Below are 20010 nucleotides of genomic sequence, written 5' to 3'. Positions count from 1 at the left end.
AGAAGTCATCCAATGTCTTATGGCAATTCAAAGAGAGCAAAGGGGGAGGTGTTATGCATGCTCCAGTGACGCGGGAGGTCAAAGACGAGGTCTCGACAATGGGGCAAGTGATGAATCCACGAGTAGAAAGGTTAATGTCGAACTTTTCAGATCTGGTATATGATGAATTGCCGGATGAGTTACCTCTTATGAGGGACATCCAACATGTTATCAACCTCGTCCCGGGGTCCATGCTTCCTAACCTACCAGCCTATAGGATGAATCCAATCTAATATGCTGAGTTAAAGAAGAAGGTTGATGAATTGTTGCAGAAGGGCCTTATCAAAGAAAATTTGTGTGTTGTCCCGGCCTTGTAGACACCAAAGAAAGATGGATGTTGGAGAATGGGAGAATGTGCGGACAGTCGTGCAATCTTACAACTGTGTTATGCCTCTGATGGCCAAATCAGCACCTCATACACTAAGCCCCATGGAATTTTACATCAGCTTCCTCGACAGACTGTCCAGAAGCCTCAAGACATGTAATGCAGGGGCATTTTCACACTGGGCTCGAGTGGAGTAGCCCGTTGGATGCGGGGACACACTCAGGGTAGGTGACCCATGTGATTTAGGGCCCACGGGGTAGATCTCGTGTTCAAGACTCCTCACTAGGGGTGATTAATGTGCATTTCACACCGGGCTCGAGTGGGGTAGCCTGTGAATGCGGGGACACGCTCGGGGTGGGCAGCCCATGTAATTTGGGGCCCACGAAGGGGGTTCGGCCGAGGTCCTAACCCATGCGATGTGGGGCCTGGGCTATGAGATAAATGGATTAATTCACCATCCTCTAACAGTTCCAGCTTTTAGAGCAAATGGTTAATTGTCCTGCATCAAATTGGTATCAGAGCAAGAGGTCTCGTGTTCGAGACTCCTCACCAGAGGTGATTAATGCAGAGGCATTTTCACACTGGGCTCGAGTGGAGTAGCCCGTGGGATTCGGGGACACACTCGGGGTGGGTGACCTATGTGATTTGGGGCCCACGGGGGAGATCTCGTGTTCGAGACTCCTCACCAGGGGTGATTAATGCACATTTCACACCGAGCTCGAGTGGAGTAGCCTGTGGGATGCAGGGACACGCTCAGGGTGGGCGGCCCATGTGATTTGGGGCCCACGAAGGGGGTTCGGCCGAGGTCCTAACCCATACGATGTGGGGCTTGGGCTATGAGATAAAGGGATTAATTCGCCATACTCTAATAGTTCGAGCTTTTAGAGCAAATGGTTAATTGTCCTGCATCAACATGGTAGTTATTCAGGCTTGGAATTTCCAACTACGGAGCATCAAACCATTTTAAGAAACCATGCTCCAAGGAGGAGTCCGAGACACATCGGGCATTTTATGCAGAAAAAGGGACAGCAATTGCATGCCAGAGAAAGCAAAAGGAGAGAAACGGAGGAAGAGAAAGGCATAGGAGGAAGAACTTGATGGAAAACGAACCTGGATCTAATCTAAGATACAAACAGCAAGAAAGAAGACAGGCAGACACAGGACATACGAAGGGAAGGGAATGTAGAGCAGGTGCTGAATGGAATGTCAGCTTTTTGAACATTAAGACATAATGAAGCCCACCATTCAAACCAAGTCCAACAGCTTGAACGCCACATGACATAGCTGCATAGTCAACAATGGAATCTGGGGAGCAACAATTCTCAAAGATGCCAAGAAGCAGGCAACCAGGGAAGAAAATTATAGAGCAACCTTAAATAGTAGAGCAACCTTAAATAGTATATTTTCTTAATAAAATTATGACATTAACTCATTCCTCATTCTATCATATGAGGCACTTAGCATGGCCATTCACAAAGTTTAGTGGACCTTATAGGATTGTTCTGAAGAATTTACCAATGATAACTTGGCTTACGGAGTTGAACTGCAGAATAGTGTTTATAATCCATGCAACACTGCAATATAACAGGCTTCAAAGTAAACATAATATTTGGGTCAATATTCCATATGAGTGGAGAGATTAAGATAGATGTTGCTCATAGCATTAGAGCTCAGGGTGTGAAGTGGAAATGTGCCTCTGGAGTTTTGAGTAAGGCATAGCAATTGAACAGAAGGGGAAATTAATAGGATAGCTATAAGACCAGTCATACTTTTTGGGACTGAATGTTGGCAGTTGGGGAGCAACATGTTCATAGGATGAGCCTAGCTGACATAAGGATGATAATATGGATGAGTGGAAAGACAAAGAAGGGTAGAATAAAACTGAATGAAATTAGAGGGAACTTGGGAGTAGCAACAATAGGTAATAAGATGAGGGAAAGTAGACTTTGATGGTTTGACCATGTCCAACGAGACCAAGAACTGCGCCAGTTAGAAAGAATGAGTTGGTTCAAGTTGAAGGCTCTAAAAGGGCATGGGGAAGGCCTCGAAGGACATGGGTGAAGGTAGTAAGAAAAGACTTGATGTCCTATGGTTTAACTAAAGATATGGTCCTTGATAGTGGAATGGCTGGATAGGACTTTGCAAACATGGCGGTCAGAATAAAGGGATTGTAAGATTTCAGGTTTCCCCAGATTTGTAATATCATTCACTCTAGTTTGAATAATAACTGGTACTTCACCATAGAAAGAAATAGTCAAGTGAAAGATAACAATGGTGGCATTTCACAAGTCAATCAAATCAATATCTTACTTGAAAAGGGAATCACGCCAGGATTTTTCCAAATGAAATACATATGACAAATCAAGATCTTTCAATGTGGTGCACTCGTCAATTTTACACTTGTTTGTAGATCTTCCTTGAGATGATCCTTTTAAATCATAACGACGGTGGATTCGCAGTTCTGTGCAGAACATATTTCCCATCACTACAAAACGGACCTGCAAAAGATAGGTATGTATAAGCAATACCAATGCTGATCGCAAACCAAATATATAGAGTTAAAATAATAGACTGTATACCTTTCGTCCACCTCTCAGCATTATTCGATGAAGCCCAAAAAATTTTGTTATCAGGGTATTGTCATAGGTGCCCACATGATTGTAATAGTTAGGAAGCATCTTCAATAGAATCTGCACAACAAAAATTATCAATCAACAACCTTTCAAGAGTAAGGCTATCAAGTCAAACTCTGAACTATTGATTCAAATTTCTATCTTATATTCCAGTAAAAATATGAAAAAAGGAATGACTAAAATCAATTTAGCACACATTTAAATCTTACCCATGATATTTGTTAAAATTACATGACAATAAAACAAGAGATCATTAAATGATGCATACAGGAAACCTTGTGATGTGGAAGGTTAAGAAGCAACAGCTTCAGCATGATCTTGAGTGGGAGCAGAATATGGAGCTAGACATCCACTTCTTGTGAGACTTGAGGCCCTCCAAAATCCAGTGCGATTGTGGTTTTTGGCTCATTTCTTAGGCATTTGATTGCTGGATATTTTTTCGGAGCGGCTGATTTGCCTTAATTTGTTCAGATATTGATTTTAATGGTTCATTGTCTTCTTCTCTTAGGATATTGCTCTTATTCATATCTCGACATTTGATGCCTTAAATTATGGAAGACTGTAGTCAATTGAGGTTTTTAAATCCGCTAATTAGATCAAAAGATGATACCATTATTGTAATAACAATAACTGTTGCAGAGGCACAAAATTCTAATCAAACTTATTGCAATAAAGAAGCTTCTGAATGGAGCCAAACCTTAAGTTCAGATTTTCTCAAAGTCTTTATCACAAATCTTTCGTCTTGTGAGAGATAGAATATGCTGCCACTTTTCCCTGGGGAAGAAAGCTCTCTCAAACCATCACAACCACATATGGACATCATGTAATCTGCAGCATCTATCTTGAACATTTCTCTCAGATTCCTGGGGAAAAAAAAAAAAAAGATGCTTTTTTCAAACACCTTTACATGCAATCCTTCTAACAGATTGCCAAGTTTTCTCAAAGTTGCAAAATGAATTACATAAATCTAAACTCATTCGAACTACATATCTGAATTAAGGTCCTATTTGTTTGGGAGAGAAGTCCTACTTTCTTGGATTTTCTTTTTATAAAAAGTACTAGAATCTAAAAGCTAGGGGGTTTGGATTCTCCAAAGCATCCCTTGTGTAAACGAAGAAGTGCAATTTTCCAATGCCTTTCTTTTCATCTCCAACTCGAAATGAAAGGGACAGGGGCTATGCTATCTGATATGAGCAGAGCAATGTCCATTCAGTGAGACCATAAAGGATTAAACAATGTTAGTAGAAAGACCATAAAGTGGAAACAGTTTACATGTAGATTGTGAAGAAAAAAATGTGAGGATTGCCAACTAAAAATGTAAATTAGACAAAATTAACACCCCTGAATATACACGATATAAAAATGTTAACTGACCAAAGCTAACTGCTTAAAAAGAAGATAACCATGTCAGAAGATGTCTAAACTGAACCAATGTAATATGTAAGTATCCAGGGCCTACTGCATGAACAATTTCAGCAAGACACTGTAAAGAGGGCATCTGAGCACCTAAACGAGTTTATCGAAGGAGGAGGAGAGTTGAGGCCTCAGCCCCAGCTTCATTATAGTTGGATATGATCATTACATGGGGCCTAATGGACCCAATTCGAGTTCTTAGCCGGGTTAAAGACCCCACACGCATGGTTGTGCATCTTTGAAGACCCCACACTGGGAAGATGCGTGTGGGTTGCTTATTTGGAACTAATTGATACATCTTTGGACTATTTAGACGTCACCCAGCCTGACCTGGACCACATATGGACATTACAAACGTTAGAACATGCCGTTGGATATATTGGATACATCGGTTTGATGATCCGAACCGTTAGATATGTTCATAGACTCAAGTTTAGGTGTATGGACACTCTAGTCTGCACATCCGAGCCATAGACATGTTGGACTACATTCATAAAGGCCATTGATCACGTGTGGACACACCTATTGCACATTAGAAATCATCTTTGTGTCATATGACACACATTTATTTCTACTTTATTTTTCAGTTTTATTTCAGGAGATTTATGTTTTGATCTTGACCGTCAATAAATTCGGATGGTCAAGAATAGTTATAGACTTAGGGTTTGCTTAGGTTTTCTTATATGTATTTGTTTGGGACTTGAGACTTGGAATAATGGACATATTGACTGAGTTGGAAACTTCCCTCCATGCAAACCATGAAAAATTTAGAAGATGACCAATCCCAAGCGGGAGGTCAAGGTGGAAGACGTGAGAGAGGGTGTAGCCGAGGTGTTGGCCGTGGTGGGGGGTCGTACCCAACCGCCCCTTGGATAGTACTGAACCCACCCTAATCTCGATGAGCGAGTGATGAAGAGCGTAAAGATTGAAGCGAGTTATGACAGTCGCTTGGACCTAAAGGAATTCTTTGACTGGCTTGTAGACACGAATCATTATTTTGAGTGATACGATATGTCTGATAACCGTCGGGTGAGGCTCACCAAGATGAAATTGGTGGGCCAAACCAAACTGCTTTGGACAAATGTTGAGCAGAAGATTGGGTGGTCTGGTGAAGATCCAATCTCACTATGGACAGAGATGAAAGAAATCTTAAAGGAAAAGTATCTTCCCCTCTTACCACCAAAGGCTCGTGGATCAGTAGTAGTCCCTCCATCAAGGATCTATGCCCGCGGTTGATTACATCGCAAAATTTGATGAGTAGATGATGTGATGTAACATCAGGGAGGACCAGTTAGTGACCCTTTCTCACTTCAGAATGGGCCTCTGACCCGAGCTTCAGCATGAGCTCATTCCTCACGACATCAGCACCTTGGAGCATGCATATCAAGTGGTGCAAGAACTCGAGCGGTATCTAAAACCGCAATTCGTGAGGCGATTCAACTCACGCGATTCTAATGTCAAGGCCACTCCCAAGGGAGCGAGGCCTAATTTGGGGAGTTATTCTAAAGCCCCTACTAGCACTTCGTCCAACAACCGATATGTGAAGGGTAAATGTTTAGCTACTAGTAGCTCAAGGGGAGGTGAGCAAGCGCAGTGTTATGACTGTCAAGGATATGGCCATTTCGCATACCAATGCCCTACGAAAGAGTGAAATAAGGCCCTCATGATTGGCAAGTTGGATAGGGATGATCAGAGCAATTATGAAGAAGAAGTATATAAGGCCGAAGTTGGCACTAGTGATGAAAAAGCTAAAGAAGTTGAGGCCGCACCACTTACAGTTGTTAGATGCACCTTGTCCCAGGCCAAAGAAAGTGATGATTGGTGCGGGAATTCAATTTTACATACTTACACTAACTGTGGCGACAAAAACTGTAAAGTAATAATTGATAGTGGCAGTTGCACCAATGCGTTCTCCGCTAGCATTGTATCTCGTTTGGGTTTAAAGCCCGTCCATCACCCTCAGATCTATCAAGTTTCAAGGGTCGATCCGTCCTCGGTGCTGGTTTCTCAGCATTGCCTTGTTCCCATTCAGTTTTCTTCCTACAAGACACACTGTGGTGTGATGTTTTGCCAATGGATGTAGGCCACATCATTTTGGGCAGACCTTGGTTGTATGATCATGATGTGACACTATTCGGCTGTTCGAATACATGCTCTTGTGTTTACGAAGGTAAGAGGATTGGGTTAAATCCTCTCTAGCCCAAAAGCGCCTCGGAAAAGAAAGAGGACATAAAGAATGGTGACTCGAAAGATGTGAATAAGCCTCAACATTAGTCTCTCCACATAATAACCACCAAAGAGTTTGAAAGAAAGGCTAGAGTTTATTCGATAGTTTACACCCTCGTGGTGAGAGAGGTTACCTCCGAGGTTAGCGTAGAGTTGTCACCTGAGGTGATTCTCGTATTGGAGGAGTTTCATGATGTTTTCCCAAAGGATCTACCGAATGAGGTTCCACCCATGAGGGACATTTAGCATGCTATCGATTTAATCCTCAGGTCGACTACCAAACCTCCCCTACTACCGAATGAACCTTGTGAAGCATGCAGAATTGAAAGGGCAAGTTGATGAACTTCTTAGGAAAGGGTTCATTCATTAAAGTTTGAATCCATGTGTCGTGTCAACCCTCCTCACACCTAAGAAGGATGGCATGTGGCACATGTGCGTGGACAGTTAGACCATCAACAAGATCACGATCAAGTATTGGTTTTGATGCAGGACAACCAACCACTTGCTCTAAAAGCTCGAACTGATAGAGCATGATGAATCAATCCCTTTATCTCATATCCAAAGCCTCACTTCCCATGGGTTAGGTCCTCAGTTGAACCCCCCTCGTGGGCCCCACCTCACATGGGTCTTACCTCACATTGGCCGCCCAACCCGAGTGTGCCCCACATCCCACAGGCCACCCCGCTCGAGCCCGGTGTGAAAACGCCCTTGCTTTAATAACCCCCTGTGAGGAGTCTTAAACATGAGACCTCCTGCTCTGATACCACTTAGATGCAGGACAACTAACCACTTGCTCTATGCCAAATCAATCCCTTTATCTCGTATCCTAAGCCCCACTTCCCATTGGTTAGGTCATCGGCCAAACCCCCCCTTGTGAGCCCCATATCACATGTGTCTCACCGCAAATGAGTCACCCGCCTCACATGGGCCACTCACCCCGAGTGTGCCCTTGCATCCCGCAGGCCACCCCACTCGAGCCCAGTGTGAAAATGCCACTACATTAAATTTTCTGTATTGTGTCTTGACGACACTTTGGATATGATGGCCAGTGCCACAATCTTCTCTAAAATTGACTTCCAAAGTAGGCATCATCAAATATGCATTCGCCCAAGAGATGAATGGAAGACAACCATCAAGACGAAAGATGGGTTATACGAGTGGTTGGTCATACCTTTTGGCTTGACTAACGCTCCGAGTACATTCATGAGAGTAATGACCCAAGTGTTGAGGCCTTTTATGGGTAAGTTCCTTGTGGAATATTTCGACGACATCCTCATAGTACCTCCAAAGAACAACACCTCCACCATTTGAGGCAAGTTTGCGGGGTCCTTAGAAATAGGAAGCTATATGTCAACATGAAGAAGTGTTCTTTCATGTTTGATAAAGTTATCTTCTTAGGATTCATTGCTTCATCTGAGGGCATGTTTGCGGATCCCAAGAAAGTCAAGGCTATAGTAAGTTGGTCCGAACCGCAAAACATTCATGAGGTGCATCGCTTCCACAGTTTAGTTACTTTTTAAAGGTGAATCATTCGAGGCTTTAGTTCCATTATGGCTCCTATTATGGATTGCCTTAAAAAGGGAGAGTTCAAATGGACTAATGTTGTCTCCAAAGCGTTCAAGGAGATGGGCTAAAATGATTGAGGCTCATGTCATGCACCTTCCTAACTTTTCTAAAGTTTTCGAGGTTGCGTGTGACGCATCTAGTATAGGTATAGGTGGAATGCTTGGCTAAGAAGGGCACCCTATTGCCTATTTTAGTGAGAAGTTGAATGAGGCGAAGCAACGTTACTCTACCAATAAGAAGGAATTCTAAGCGATAGTCCAATCCTTACGACATTGGAGACATTACCTACTATCACAAGAGTTCGCCTTTTTTCTGATCATGGGGCCTTGTGATACCTCATACCTCAGCTCTCAAAAAAAAATAAACCCAAGGCATGCCAAGTGGGTTGAGTTTTTCTAAGAGTACACTTTTGTTTTGAAACACAAAGCCTGAGTCGAGAACAAACCTATCAATGCCCTTAGTCATACAGTAGCGTTAATTCAATCCATGAGCGTGGAAGTCAATAGGTTTGATCAATTGAAAGGAGAATATTTTGGGTGCCCAGATTTTGGGATGGTGTACACATCACTTTTGGGTGACTAGTCAAGGAGTGACCGTGGGTTTGTCCTGATTGATGAATTCTTTTTTAAAGGTGATAGACTCTGCATTCCTCGTACCTCCCTGTGAGATTTTCTAGCTTGGGAGCTTCATGCCGGAGTAGTCGGTCATTTTGGTAAAGATAAGATTATTGTCCTTGTTGAGGATAGATTTTATTAACTCGGTCTCAAGCGAGACGTTACCAAAATTATTGGCAATGTAGGACTAGTCAGTTGGCAAAGCAGAAAAAGTAAAATATCGGGTTATATATGCATTTGACAGTACCACACACTCCTTGGCAAGATATCAGTATGGATTTCATACTTAGGCTACCTAATACGAGCAGAAAGCACGATTCCATTTTTATGGTGGTGGACCGTTTTTCGAAAATGACTCATTTTCTTGCATGTTTCAAAACATCTGATGCCTCTTAAATTGCCAAGCTTTTCTTTGGAGAGGTGGTTCGCTTGCAAGATTTGCCAAAGACCATTGTGTCTGATAGAGATGTGAGGTTCACGAGCTATTTTTGGAAAACACTTTGGCATATGATGGGTATGAGACCAATTCTCGACGGCATATCACCCTCAAACTGACAGTCAAATGGAAGTGATCAATCGAAGCTTAGGTAATGTATTACGATGTCTTGTGGGTGACCATATTAGGACTTGGGATTCGGTTTTACCAGTTGTGGAGTTTCTTATAACAGTTCAATCAATAGATTGGTAGGCATGAATCCTTTTGAAGTAGTTCATGGTTACAAGCCTAGGAAGCCTATAGATCTCATTCCAATGTCAGTCTCCTATAGGCCATAAAGTTTGCATATTCATTTGCACATCATATTCATGATTTGCACAATAGAATTAAGAAACTGATAACCATGAGCAATGAAAAGTATAAAATATTTGTTGATTCTCATCGCAAGTTTAAAGAATTCTAAGTAAGAGATTATGTGATGGTTTGAATAAGGCCAAAACGATTTCCGCAAGGGGCCATGAAGAAATTAGAAGCATGTAGTGTCGGACCTTATAAGATATTGAAAAGATTGGGTTTCAATGCATATTTTATAGATCTTCCACCTGATATGGGCATTAGTTCTTGATGCAGGACCGATGCATGAACTAAGTAACATATAAGATCAAATATCCAAATTAAGATATTTAACAAAAAAAAATACAAACATCGCTATAATCATCACAAATATCATGAAAATCAAAAGAAAATCATGCATAATCCTGACCTAAGCTACCAATATCGTAACACAAGATCATTAAATAAAAAAGAAACTATGATCTAATGGATGTAGGGACATCCAATTAGCATAGGGTATAGTCTATTTCAAAATAGAAAACCTAATGCAACCTAGGGTGAAAATTAGGGTCTGAGTAATTTGGGAAAGTAGAAAAATTAGGAATTTTAGGTTTAGGGTTAGGGTTTGGGGGATAGAAGAAAGGGGTTTTGATATAAAAATGGTGGGATTCACATGTGTAGTCGTATGGTCACACGTGTGGCATGGGAAGATGGGTTTAGGTCAATTAGGTTTTGGATTGTAGATGGGTATGAGGAAGTAGGGTTTAGGAGAATACGAAAATCTGGGATGGAGAGAATGAAGAACCTAAAGAAAATACCTGGATGGGGGAGAAAAGAGAAATGGTGTAGGGATAGATGGAGACCTCGCACCTCCATTAAAGAAGATTAGCCTCGCACCAATCTTCCTTCTAAATTACATGGAAGTATCTTCAAATCGCATGAAGATGAGAGAAGAAAGCAAGAGCTTTTCTCTCCTTTTTTAATCACAAAATCCAATAGGAGAGAGGTCACACGCCCCCCTCTTTTTATAGATCCAAGAAGTTTCAAAAATTACAATAATCCCTGTCTTGTGAATCTTAACAAAAATAGCCCTAGTCTAAATAAAATCAACCAAAACGCTCATAATATGTCCAAATATAAAAAATAAAAATAAAAACTAAATCCTAAAAGATGATAAAGTCTAAAACTGATGTGGACGATCAACGATCAATGGCCCGATCATGTGATCAATGCGATCCAATGGAGCAATCGTCGCGTCCCACCGATCCAACGGTCTGGATCACTTCATAAAGCATCCCATGTGCATCTTCCCAGTGTGGGGTCTTCTAAATGCTCACACATGCACATGGGGTCTTCAACACAATCACGAGTACTCACCTAGCCACAGGGAAATCGATGCAGCCCACCTTCTCTGATACGTACGTAAGGGTGTACGTTATGTGATGTCCTCATCAGTACTACATTCAACGTAGAAGATCTTGTGTCATTTAAGGGTCTAACACTTTCACCCGTTGACCCTTCTCCCAACCCTCACATTGACCCAAATAGTGGTGCTCCCGATCCATTCCATGACCCGTGGCTCTTACCAAACCAGCCTTCTCATTCTTTGCCTCATTTACCATCCATACATACCAAAATAGATGAGATAGAAGGTATCTTGGATGAACAAGTGGTTTCCAACAAACATGGAGGTTTTCAAAAGTATCTCGTCAACTGGAAAAACAGGTCAGAGTCAGATAGCACTTGGAACACTGAGAATGAGCTTCAGAGACTAGATTCGGCTCTTCTAAAGCGTTATCGCAGTTTTATTTTGCCAAAAGTGAACTCTTCTCAGCCGAAGGGAGTTGATGAGGGCATCCGAGCACCTACACGAGTTTATCAAAGGATGAGAGTTGAGGCCCCAGCCCCAGTTTCATTATGGTTGGATGATCATTACACGGGGCCCAATAGACCCAATTCGAGTTCTTAGCCGCGTTAAAGACCCCACATGCATGGTTGTGCATCTTTGAAGACCCCACACTAGGAAAATGCATACGGGCTACTTATTTGAAATTGATTGATACATCCATGGACTGTTTGGACATCACCTAACCTAACCTGGACCACATCTGGACGTTACAAACGTTAAACCATGCCGTTGGATATCTTGGACACATCGGTTTGGCTATCCGGACCGTTGGATATGTTCGAAATCTCGGGTTTACGTGAATGGACACGTTGTACCACATTCATCTAGGCCATTGATCACGTGTGGATGTGTGGACGTACCTGTTGCATGTTGGAGATCATCCTTGTGCCATGTGGCACATCTTTATTTCTGCTTTATTTTTCAATTTTATTTTAGGTTATTAGATATTTATGTTTGATCTTGACCATTAATAGATTTGAACGGTCAAGAATAGTTCTAGACTTAGGGTTTGCTTAGGTTTTCTTATATATATTTGTTTGAAACTTAAGACTTGAGATAATGGACATATTGAATGAAATTTCTCCACATTGCTTCTTTGAGCAAGAAAACTTCCTGTGAATGGAATTTGGTGTGAAGCCATTGGAGTGATTCCAAGTTATCTTTCTTATTCCTATCTTTCTTAGTGATATGATTTTTTTCGTAAACTTACCGTTTGTTCGGTCCTTGTTCACAAGCACCATGCATGCAACTGATGACCTGATTTGTTGGTTGGAGGTAGAACAATTCTCTTTCACTACGCCAAGTTCCATCTGCAACTCCAGAGAAGTGTGCGTGTTTTGGTGCAGACATCATCCATCAAATTACTTGGGCTAACTTCTTTCTTCTACATATTTGTTCCAAATCCATTTGATTTTTTTCCTCATGGCAATTTTTATTTCAATGGACTTCAAAATGCATTATTTTTGCTAGATTGGATGGCAAATATTATTTCCCATGGCTTTCTATATCCAGAATTTCTAACAAGACATGATTTTGGCTTTATATCCGGAGTTTCTAGTTTTGGTGCTGACGTACAGACATCAGCCATTGAATTACTTGGCTAACTTTTCTCTTCTGCATATTTTTCCAAATCCAATTGATTTTTATTATTATTATGTTTTTCCGTCATGGCAACTTTTATTTCAAGGCCAAGGGACTCCAAAATGCATTATTTTTGCTAAAATGGATTTCAAATATTATTTCCCGTAGCTTTCTGGAATTTCTAACAGGATATGATTTTGGATTTATTGTTTTCAAACCCAATGGCAACACACTAATTGGATTACAAATAATATGAGATGTCCAATTCAAATCTGAATTCTTCTAATTCTCTGGCACAACAAATCTTACTCAATCTTCAACCACCAAAGGAAAAAGGGTTTTCTTGAAGCAGGTCTACATGAATCCAATCATGACCAGTTATAACTACCTGAACAAAAATTCATGTCAATGCATCAAAGTAATAAATCAACCCAAGCGCTTTTTGCTGCATATCTTTAACGTGGAGTGGGATGGCAAAGATGTAAAATTCAGTCCTCGTACGCCATTTGAATTCACCTGGAGGCACAATATAGAAGCCAGCACATTATACTTTTTAACCACTTCCAACCTCATTTTGAACATGTTGGAGCTTCCTTATTGCCAAGGTCTATTCTTCCAAATCTAATAATGCTTCAATTCAGTTGTTGATTGAGGAGACATGACTAAAAACTTAGGATTCTCAGTGCCCAACCCAAACCTTTCTACAGTCTGCCTTAGTTGGGACGGACAATAAATCAAAAGCGAATATTCTGTTGGAGAAGCATCTCCAGTGTTCAGCATCTCTTGACTGATCATTGGACTTCCCTCTCCCTTTGCCTTTCCCTTCTTGTCTTCTATTTGAGCCTCAATGTCAGTTATCCAAGGAAGGTAATGGGATTGATGGAGATGGTATAGTGTATATGTCATATTAATCCTTAGTTAAAGGTTTGAGCTTGTCGTCATCCCCTAATACTACTTCACTGAATCCCCTACCATGCTCTGCCATCATTTATGGATGTTTTGAAAGGTGGGGCATCTGTTTCTTGTTCACAGGAACTGCCGTTAGTATTGAAGAAACTTGCCATGATGAGACATCCTGCTGATTCCGGTCAACACCTCAAACAATCCAGTTTTCAAGTTCTTATTGAAAGGTTCAAAAATAATTCAGGACTAAGCATTCTGTCAATGTTTCAAGGCTTTTTTCAGCTACTTAGGGCCAAGCATTGTTTAAATGTTTACATAGTGATGAACAAAGAAGCTTCGAGTTAGAAGTACCACATGAACCAACCATAATGGTTCATAAGAAAGGTAATACCTGAAAACCATTGGGCAGTAATCCTTCCAATAGAAACCAATAGAGTAGTGAGGAGGCGTATACTGGGAACCTTTTTTGGGAAAGTACATCCGTATTCTAGCTCGAGGTCCAAAATCAGAAGATCGAACTTCACGCATAGGGACAGGTGTGATCTTTCCAACAGTGTACCTGTAAACTTAAATGAGTATTTCCTTTGAAAAATACCATAAGAAAAATAAAGAACAAAAAGAATCATGGGTTGTGGAAAATGAGCTGGTGTTATGTTGAGACAATTGGTTAATCCAATTAGTCTTATTACATGCTTAGACAGAAATAAATCACAAAAGAAGACAAGTTGCGTTATAGTGCAAAGTACAAACTTATGCATGCAAAGAAGAACTACGTGTCATGAAAAATATTAACTCGTGACATAAAAAATCTTAAAGAATATGTATAATTGAAGAAAATAAATTGAAAAGGAAAATGCAGAGGATCCAGAGATTATAAACAAAAACTCTATGAAAGAAATGGTAAATTGCAAATACAGTCTCCCATTGAACAAACAGTAGCTGGGTGGGAAACCTAGTAGCAGGCTGGCAGAGCAAGAGCAACAGTTCTCAAAGACTGCAACGAAAAAGCACATGCATACGTGCGATCCTGAGCACAAACACTAAACAATGGGCAGATAGAGACATAAGATAAAAATATATAATAAAGTTATATCGTAGTGTAATTCTCTTTTATAGGAAATAAAACAATGATAATAGGTAGCATAATAAAAGGAGCCACTAGTTCACCACTCTTATTGATAAATACATCTTTTCACTACAGCTTTGCTAATAAATGGTAGAAAGCAGTATTATTATGTTACCAAAAGTACAAAATAAATTATTGAACAACTCGCATGGGGATAGATATGAATGTCCTATATAATATAATATCCTATGCACGTAATATGTAATGTTACATTTATTGTTTCCAAAAGCAAATTTGCATATGTATAATATATAACAGTTTAGCATGCTAAATATCATCATCATATTTTTTTCCAAGAATTGTCGTCATTGTCATCATCATCGTAGCCTTGTCTCACATAATGCTAAATATCATTTGTTGAGTTGTAAGGGTATTTTTGGGTGTATTTGTCTAAGTTAGTATGGGTACATGCGTGTGAAGGTATTTATGTGATTTTCTGAACATTTCTAATAAAATAAGGAGGAGACGTGAGAGAGTATTCATGTTTTTTTTCCTTCCATTTTCTCCCATTCTCTTCATTTTCTTCTTCTTCCTATCTTTTCATTCATTCTTTTAAAGTTTTTAATGTTTCATCTTGGTATCAGAAAATCGAGATCTTCATAGGAGTTTAACAAAGGAGGATCAAAGGCGACTCGAAGCGTTGTCTGCAAGCGTTGACATCATTTGGCCGTACTACGACATTAGCAGCCGTACAGTCAGGATGGTCAGATCAGAATAAAACCACTACCACCCAGATCGTTTTGATTTATCATAGTTTTTCGTGATTTTTTTCATTTTTTTTAAAGCATCTGATGGTGTATCGAGGCAGTCCACAAAATTTTTTGAAAAACGTGGGTTTTGGAACCAATTGGATGGCTGCAATCCTACAAGGTGATTTTCATAATCAAAGTTAGTATTGTTTAGTATTGTTTGGTTCAGTTTTTTTTATTGGAGTTGATTGGAAGTGGTCTCATGTTGATCGGATCATTGTGGAGAGAAAAATCACAAATTTTCTACCCGAGGGTGATGCAGGACAATTAATCATTTCCTCTAAAAGCTCGAACTGTTAGAGTATGGCGAATTAATCCCTTTATCTCATAGCCCAGGCCCCACATCGCATGGGTTAGGACATCGGCCGAACCCCCTTCATCAGCCCCAAATCACATGGGTCGCCCACCCCGAGTGTGTCCCCGCATCCCACGGGCTACCCCACTCGAGCCTGGTGTGAAATGCGCATTAATCACCCCTGGTAAGGAGTCTCGAACACGAGACCTCCTCCGTGGGCCGCACCCACCCCAAGTGTGCCCTTGCATCCCACAAGCGACCCCACTCGAGCCCAATGTGAAAATGCCCCTGCATTAATCACCCCCAGTGAGGAGTCTCGAACACGAGACCTCCTGCTCTGATACCAATTTGATGCAGGACAATTAACCACTTGCTCTAAAAGCTCGAACCGTTAGAGTATGGCGAATTAATCCCTTTATCTCATAGCCCAGGCCCCACATCGCATGGGTTAGGACCTCGGCCGAACCCCCTTCATGGGCCCCAAATCACATGGGCCGCCCACCCCGAGTGTGTCCCCACATCCCACGGGCTACCCCACTCGAGCCTGGTGTGAAATGCGCATTAATCACCCCTGGTAAGGAGTCTCGAACACGAGACCTCCTCCGTGGGCCGCACCCACCCCAAGTGTGCCCTTGCATCCCACAAGCGACCCCACTCAAGCCCAATGTGAAAATGCCCCTGCATTAGAGGGAGTGACATCACCTAGGATTTTTTGGGCCTTTTTTTGTTGGAGGTGTATGAACCAGATCAGATTCAAATTTTCCACATTAACTTGACAGTTTTTTTTTAAAGTATCTGGCTATGTGAACACCCCTTAGTTGTCTTTTGGAGTAATTTGTGGGGGCCAATTGGTGTGTACCTAAGCCCAAGAAGAGCCTAGAAGCACTGTTTAAGATAAAGAAACCTTTTTTGTTAGTCAGAATTGACGTTGTTCATCTGCAAGGACGTCAAACAGCAATAATACTGATGTTAATTCATATTCCACTGGAGGTCCATCCCTATATAATTTGGGAACACAAATGATGACAGTGAAGTTAAGTGGCCCCAATTATTTACAATGGTCACAAGCCACGAAGATGGTTATAGGAGGGAAGAGGTGAACTTGGATATATGACAGGAAAAACAAAGGAACCAACAATCATTGATCATTCTCATGATAAGTGGGAAGCAGAGAATTTGTCAATTATGGCCTTTTTTATCAATTCTATAGAGCTAGATGTGAGTAATGGGTTTATGTTTCTAAAAATCGCCACCAAAGATATTTGGGATACTACAGCCAAAACTCATTCTCAGGTGCAAAACTTTACTTAGATTTATAGACTACGACAGGACATTGCTCATTTTGACAGGGGGAGAAAACTTTGGTAGCCTACTTTGCAACTTTGAGGCATATGTGGGAAGAGTTGGATTTCTATGATCCATATGAACCAGTGTGCACTGAAGATGTTGTGATGTATAAGAATGGAGGGAGGAATCGCATTATCGATTTTCTGGCTGGTCTGAATCCAAAATTCAAGTTGATTAGAATATAGTTACTTGGACGAGATCAATTGCCCTCTTTGAGTTAGGTATACGCACACATCCAGAGTGAGGAGAGTAGGTTGGCTTCCACATAACAGTATAATAATGTGACTATAGATAAATCAACCATTGCATCGAGTGTTGGTTTCCATAAGGCAGATGAGAGAGGTGATAAGAAGCCTACCAAGGAGAAAAAGAATTTGAAGTGCACACATTGTGAAAAGACCGGGTACATTTGCAGCCAATACAGCGTCTACTGCAAAAGGGTCCACATCCACTAGCATCACCACTCCCAACTCACGGTCTACTCCTATTAAAACCCTGCTGGGAGCTAATCCCTCACCAAAGATGGTCTACATGTTAGAAGATGAGTTGGAGAGCCTGAGCCATAAAGTATCATAGTTAGAAAATCCATCTTCCTAAGCTTATGCACAAACAGGTATACCTGCGTCTGCATTCCATACCGATACATTTTCTTCCTCCACTTCTCTGTCGTGGATCATTGATTCCGGTGCCTCAAATCACATGACAAGTCAGTCTTCTATTTTTTAAAGTTACACTATTTGTTCTGGAAAAGAAATTTAAAGTTGCTAATGGTTCGCTTTCTTCTATTGCTGGAAAGAAAAATGTCTTTGTTTATTCCCATTTGTCCATTTCTTCTGTGTTACATGTCCCAAATCTCACCTTAACTTATTGTTTATTAGCAGTATCACAAAATCCTTGAATAGTAGTGTAACGTTTTTTCACATTCATTATGTGTTCCAAGATCTACATTCAAGAAGGACAGTTGGGAGTAGCTGGGAATCTAATGGCTTATACCTTCTCGAGACTCCATCAGCTCAGCCAATGGCACATCAATCCTGCATTGCTACTAATAGTTCCAGTAGTAGCAATAAAGACCAGTTGTTTCATTGGCACTTACATTTGTGACATTTATCCTTTTCATATCGGAGTACATTTATTCTGGACTTAAATCACATTTGCATAACCATGGGATTTACATCGGACCAAAACAAAACGGAGTGGCAGAGCGAAAGAACCGTCACCTCCTGGAAGTGACAAGAGTTTTGTTATTTGATATGAATGTCCCAAAGACTTTTTGGTCTGATGTTTTTCTCACTGCAGCTTTCCTAATAAATCGCATGCCTTCTTGTATTCTTGACTTTAAATCCCCCGTTCAGGTCCTTATCCCTAGTCATCCGTTATTTCCAATCCCACCTAGAGTCTTTTGCGTGTGTTTTGTCCATATTCAAACAATCACATACTAAATTTGATCCAAAGGCCCTTAAGTGTGTCTTCCAAGGGTACTCTGCCTCTCAAAAGGGATATCAGTGTTATCATCATGCTTCTCAGCATCGTCTTGTATCCATGGATGTTACATTTCATGAGTCTATTCCTTTCTTCGCTTCTCACGGTGCCTCTCTTCAGGGGTGAGTGCTGGTGAAGAGAGGACTGACTCATTGTTTCTTCATGTTCCTATACCACCATACGTTTTTCTACTGGTTCTAGTGGTACTATTAGCTTATAGAATACGAGTGCACTTGCTAAAGAGTTACAAATTGACACAAGACGGAAGCCAAAAGAGAAGCCAGAGGACCAGCCACCCCAGGAAAGTCCTTCCTTGGATGCAGATAGTACTACTACTCCCATTATCACATCTTCTTCTCCTAATTTTGTTCGTGTGGTTGATAGTATTGATGATCTTAATCTTCCTATTGTTGTTCGAAAAGGTAAACATTCTCGTACTCAACATCTCATGACAGAGTTTATTTCTTATAGGTCTCTTTCACCATCTTATCGTTCTTTCCTGGCTTTTATTTCCTCTATTTCTCTTCCTACTAGTGTTTCAGATGCTTTGTCCAAACCGCAATGGAAAGATGCTATGTATGAGGAGATGAAAGCACTAGAAAAAAATGAAATATGGGACTTGGTAGACCTTCCTAGAGGGAAGCATCCAGTGGGGAGTAAGTGGGTGTACACTGTGAAATGCAAACCAGATGGATCTATTGATAGATATAAGGCCCGCCTAGTTGCCAAAGGCTACACACAGACATACAGTACTGACTATCAATAGACTCTTGCACCGGTGGCAAAGATGAACTCTATATGAGTAATCATGTCTATGGCTGCAAATTTGACATGGCCACTTTATTAGTTGGACGTGAAGAATGCCTTTCTTCTCGGTGATTTGGAGGAGGTATATCATGTATACCTCCTGATTATTTGTATCATAATACCCATGGAAAGGTTTGCAAGCTGAAGAAGGCCTTATATGTTCTCAAATAGTCACCTAGAGCATGGTTTGAGCGCTTCAGTAATGCAGTAAAAAGCGCTGGCTACACACAGAGTCAAGCAGATCATACTTTATTCATTAGACGATCCCAGGGGAAGACAATGGCTCTCATTGTTTATGTAAATGATATGGTAGTAACTGGGAATGATGAGGAGATTTTGAAACTCAAGAGGTACCTTGGAAAGGAGTTTGAGATTAAGGATCTGGGCAAACTAAAGTATTTTCTTCAGATAGAGGTGGCATGTTTAAGGCAGGGCATCTTCATCTCTCAAAGAAAGTACGGCCTAGACTTCTGAAAGAGATCAGTAACCTTGGAGCAACGCTAGCAGATACTCCAATTGAACAAAATCATAGATTGAATGATGAGGATGTTCAACAATTAGTTGATGCAGGGTGGTTTTAGAGGTTACTAGGCCGACCAATTTACTTGTCTCTTATTCGGCTAGATATCGTTTATGCAGTGAGTGTTATTAGGGTGCGCACAATAGACAATCTTTGGAAGAGAGGAATGGCACTCTTGAATGTTTGCCTCCTTTGCTTGAGGGATGT

At 40.9% G+C, this 20010-nt stretch overlaps 1 protein-coding gene across 5 annotated transcripts in view; it reads right to left on the bottom strand.

The window, feature by feature from the left end:
- LOC131242522 (phosphatidylinositol 4-phosphate 5-kinase 8) overlaps positions 1–20010 on the bottom strand; it is a 44010-nt gene that overhangs the window by 7664 nt on the left and 16336 nt on the right. For all 5 annotated transcript variants that reach the window (XR_009169651.1, XM_058241222.1, XM_058241220.1 and 2 more), the window contains 4 exons: positions 13869–14036; positions 3695–3860; positions 2944–3054; positions 2675–2862 (listed from right to left, as the gene is read on the bottom strand). Coding sequence is in view for 4 of the 5 variants with exons in the window: in XM_058241222.1 (XP_058097205.1) it covers positions 2675–2862; positions 2944–3054; positions 3695–3860; positions 13869–14036 (633 nt within the window). In the remaining variant the exon portion in view is untranslated. The remainder of the gene's footprint in view (positions 1–2674; positions 2863–2943; positions 3055–3694; positions 3861–13868; positions 14037–20010) is intronic.

Source organism: Magnolia sinica, chromosome 4 (genome assembly GCF_029962835.1).
Source record: "Magnolia sinica isolate HGM2019 chromosome 4, MsV1, whole genome shotgun sequence".
Classification (NCBI taxonomy): Eukaryota; Viridiplantae; Streptophyta; class Magnoliopsida; order Magnoliales; family Magnoliaceae; genus Magnolia; species Magnolia sinica.
Note: the sequence above shows the minus strand (reverse complement) of the source record. Positions and strands in the feature narration are given on the sequence as shown.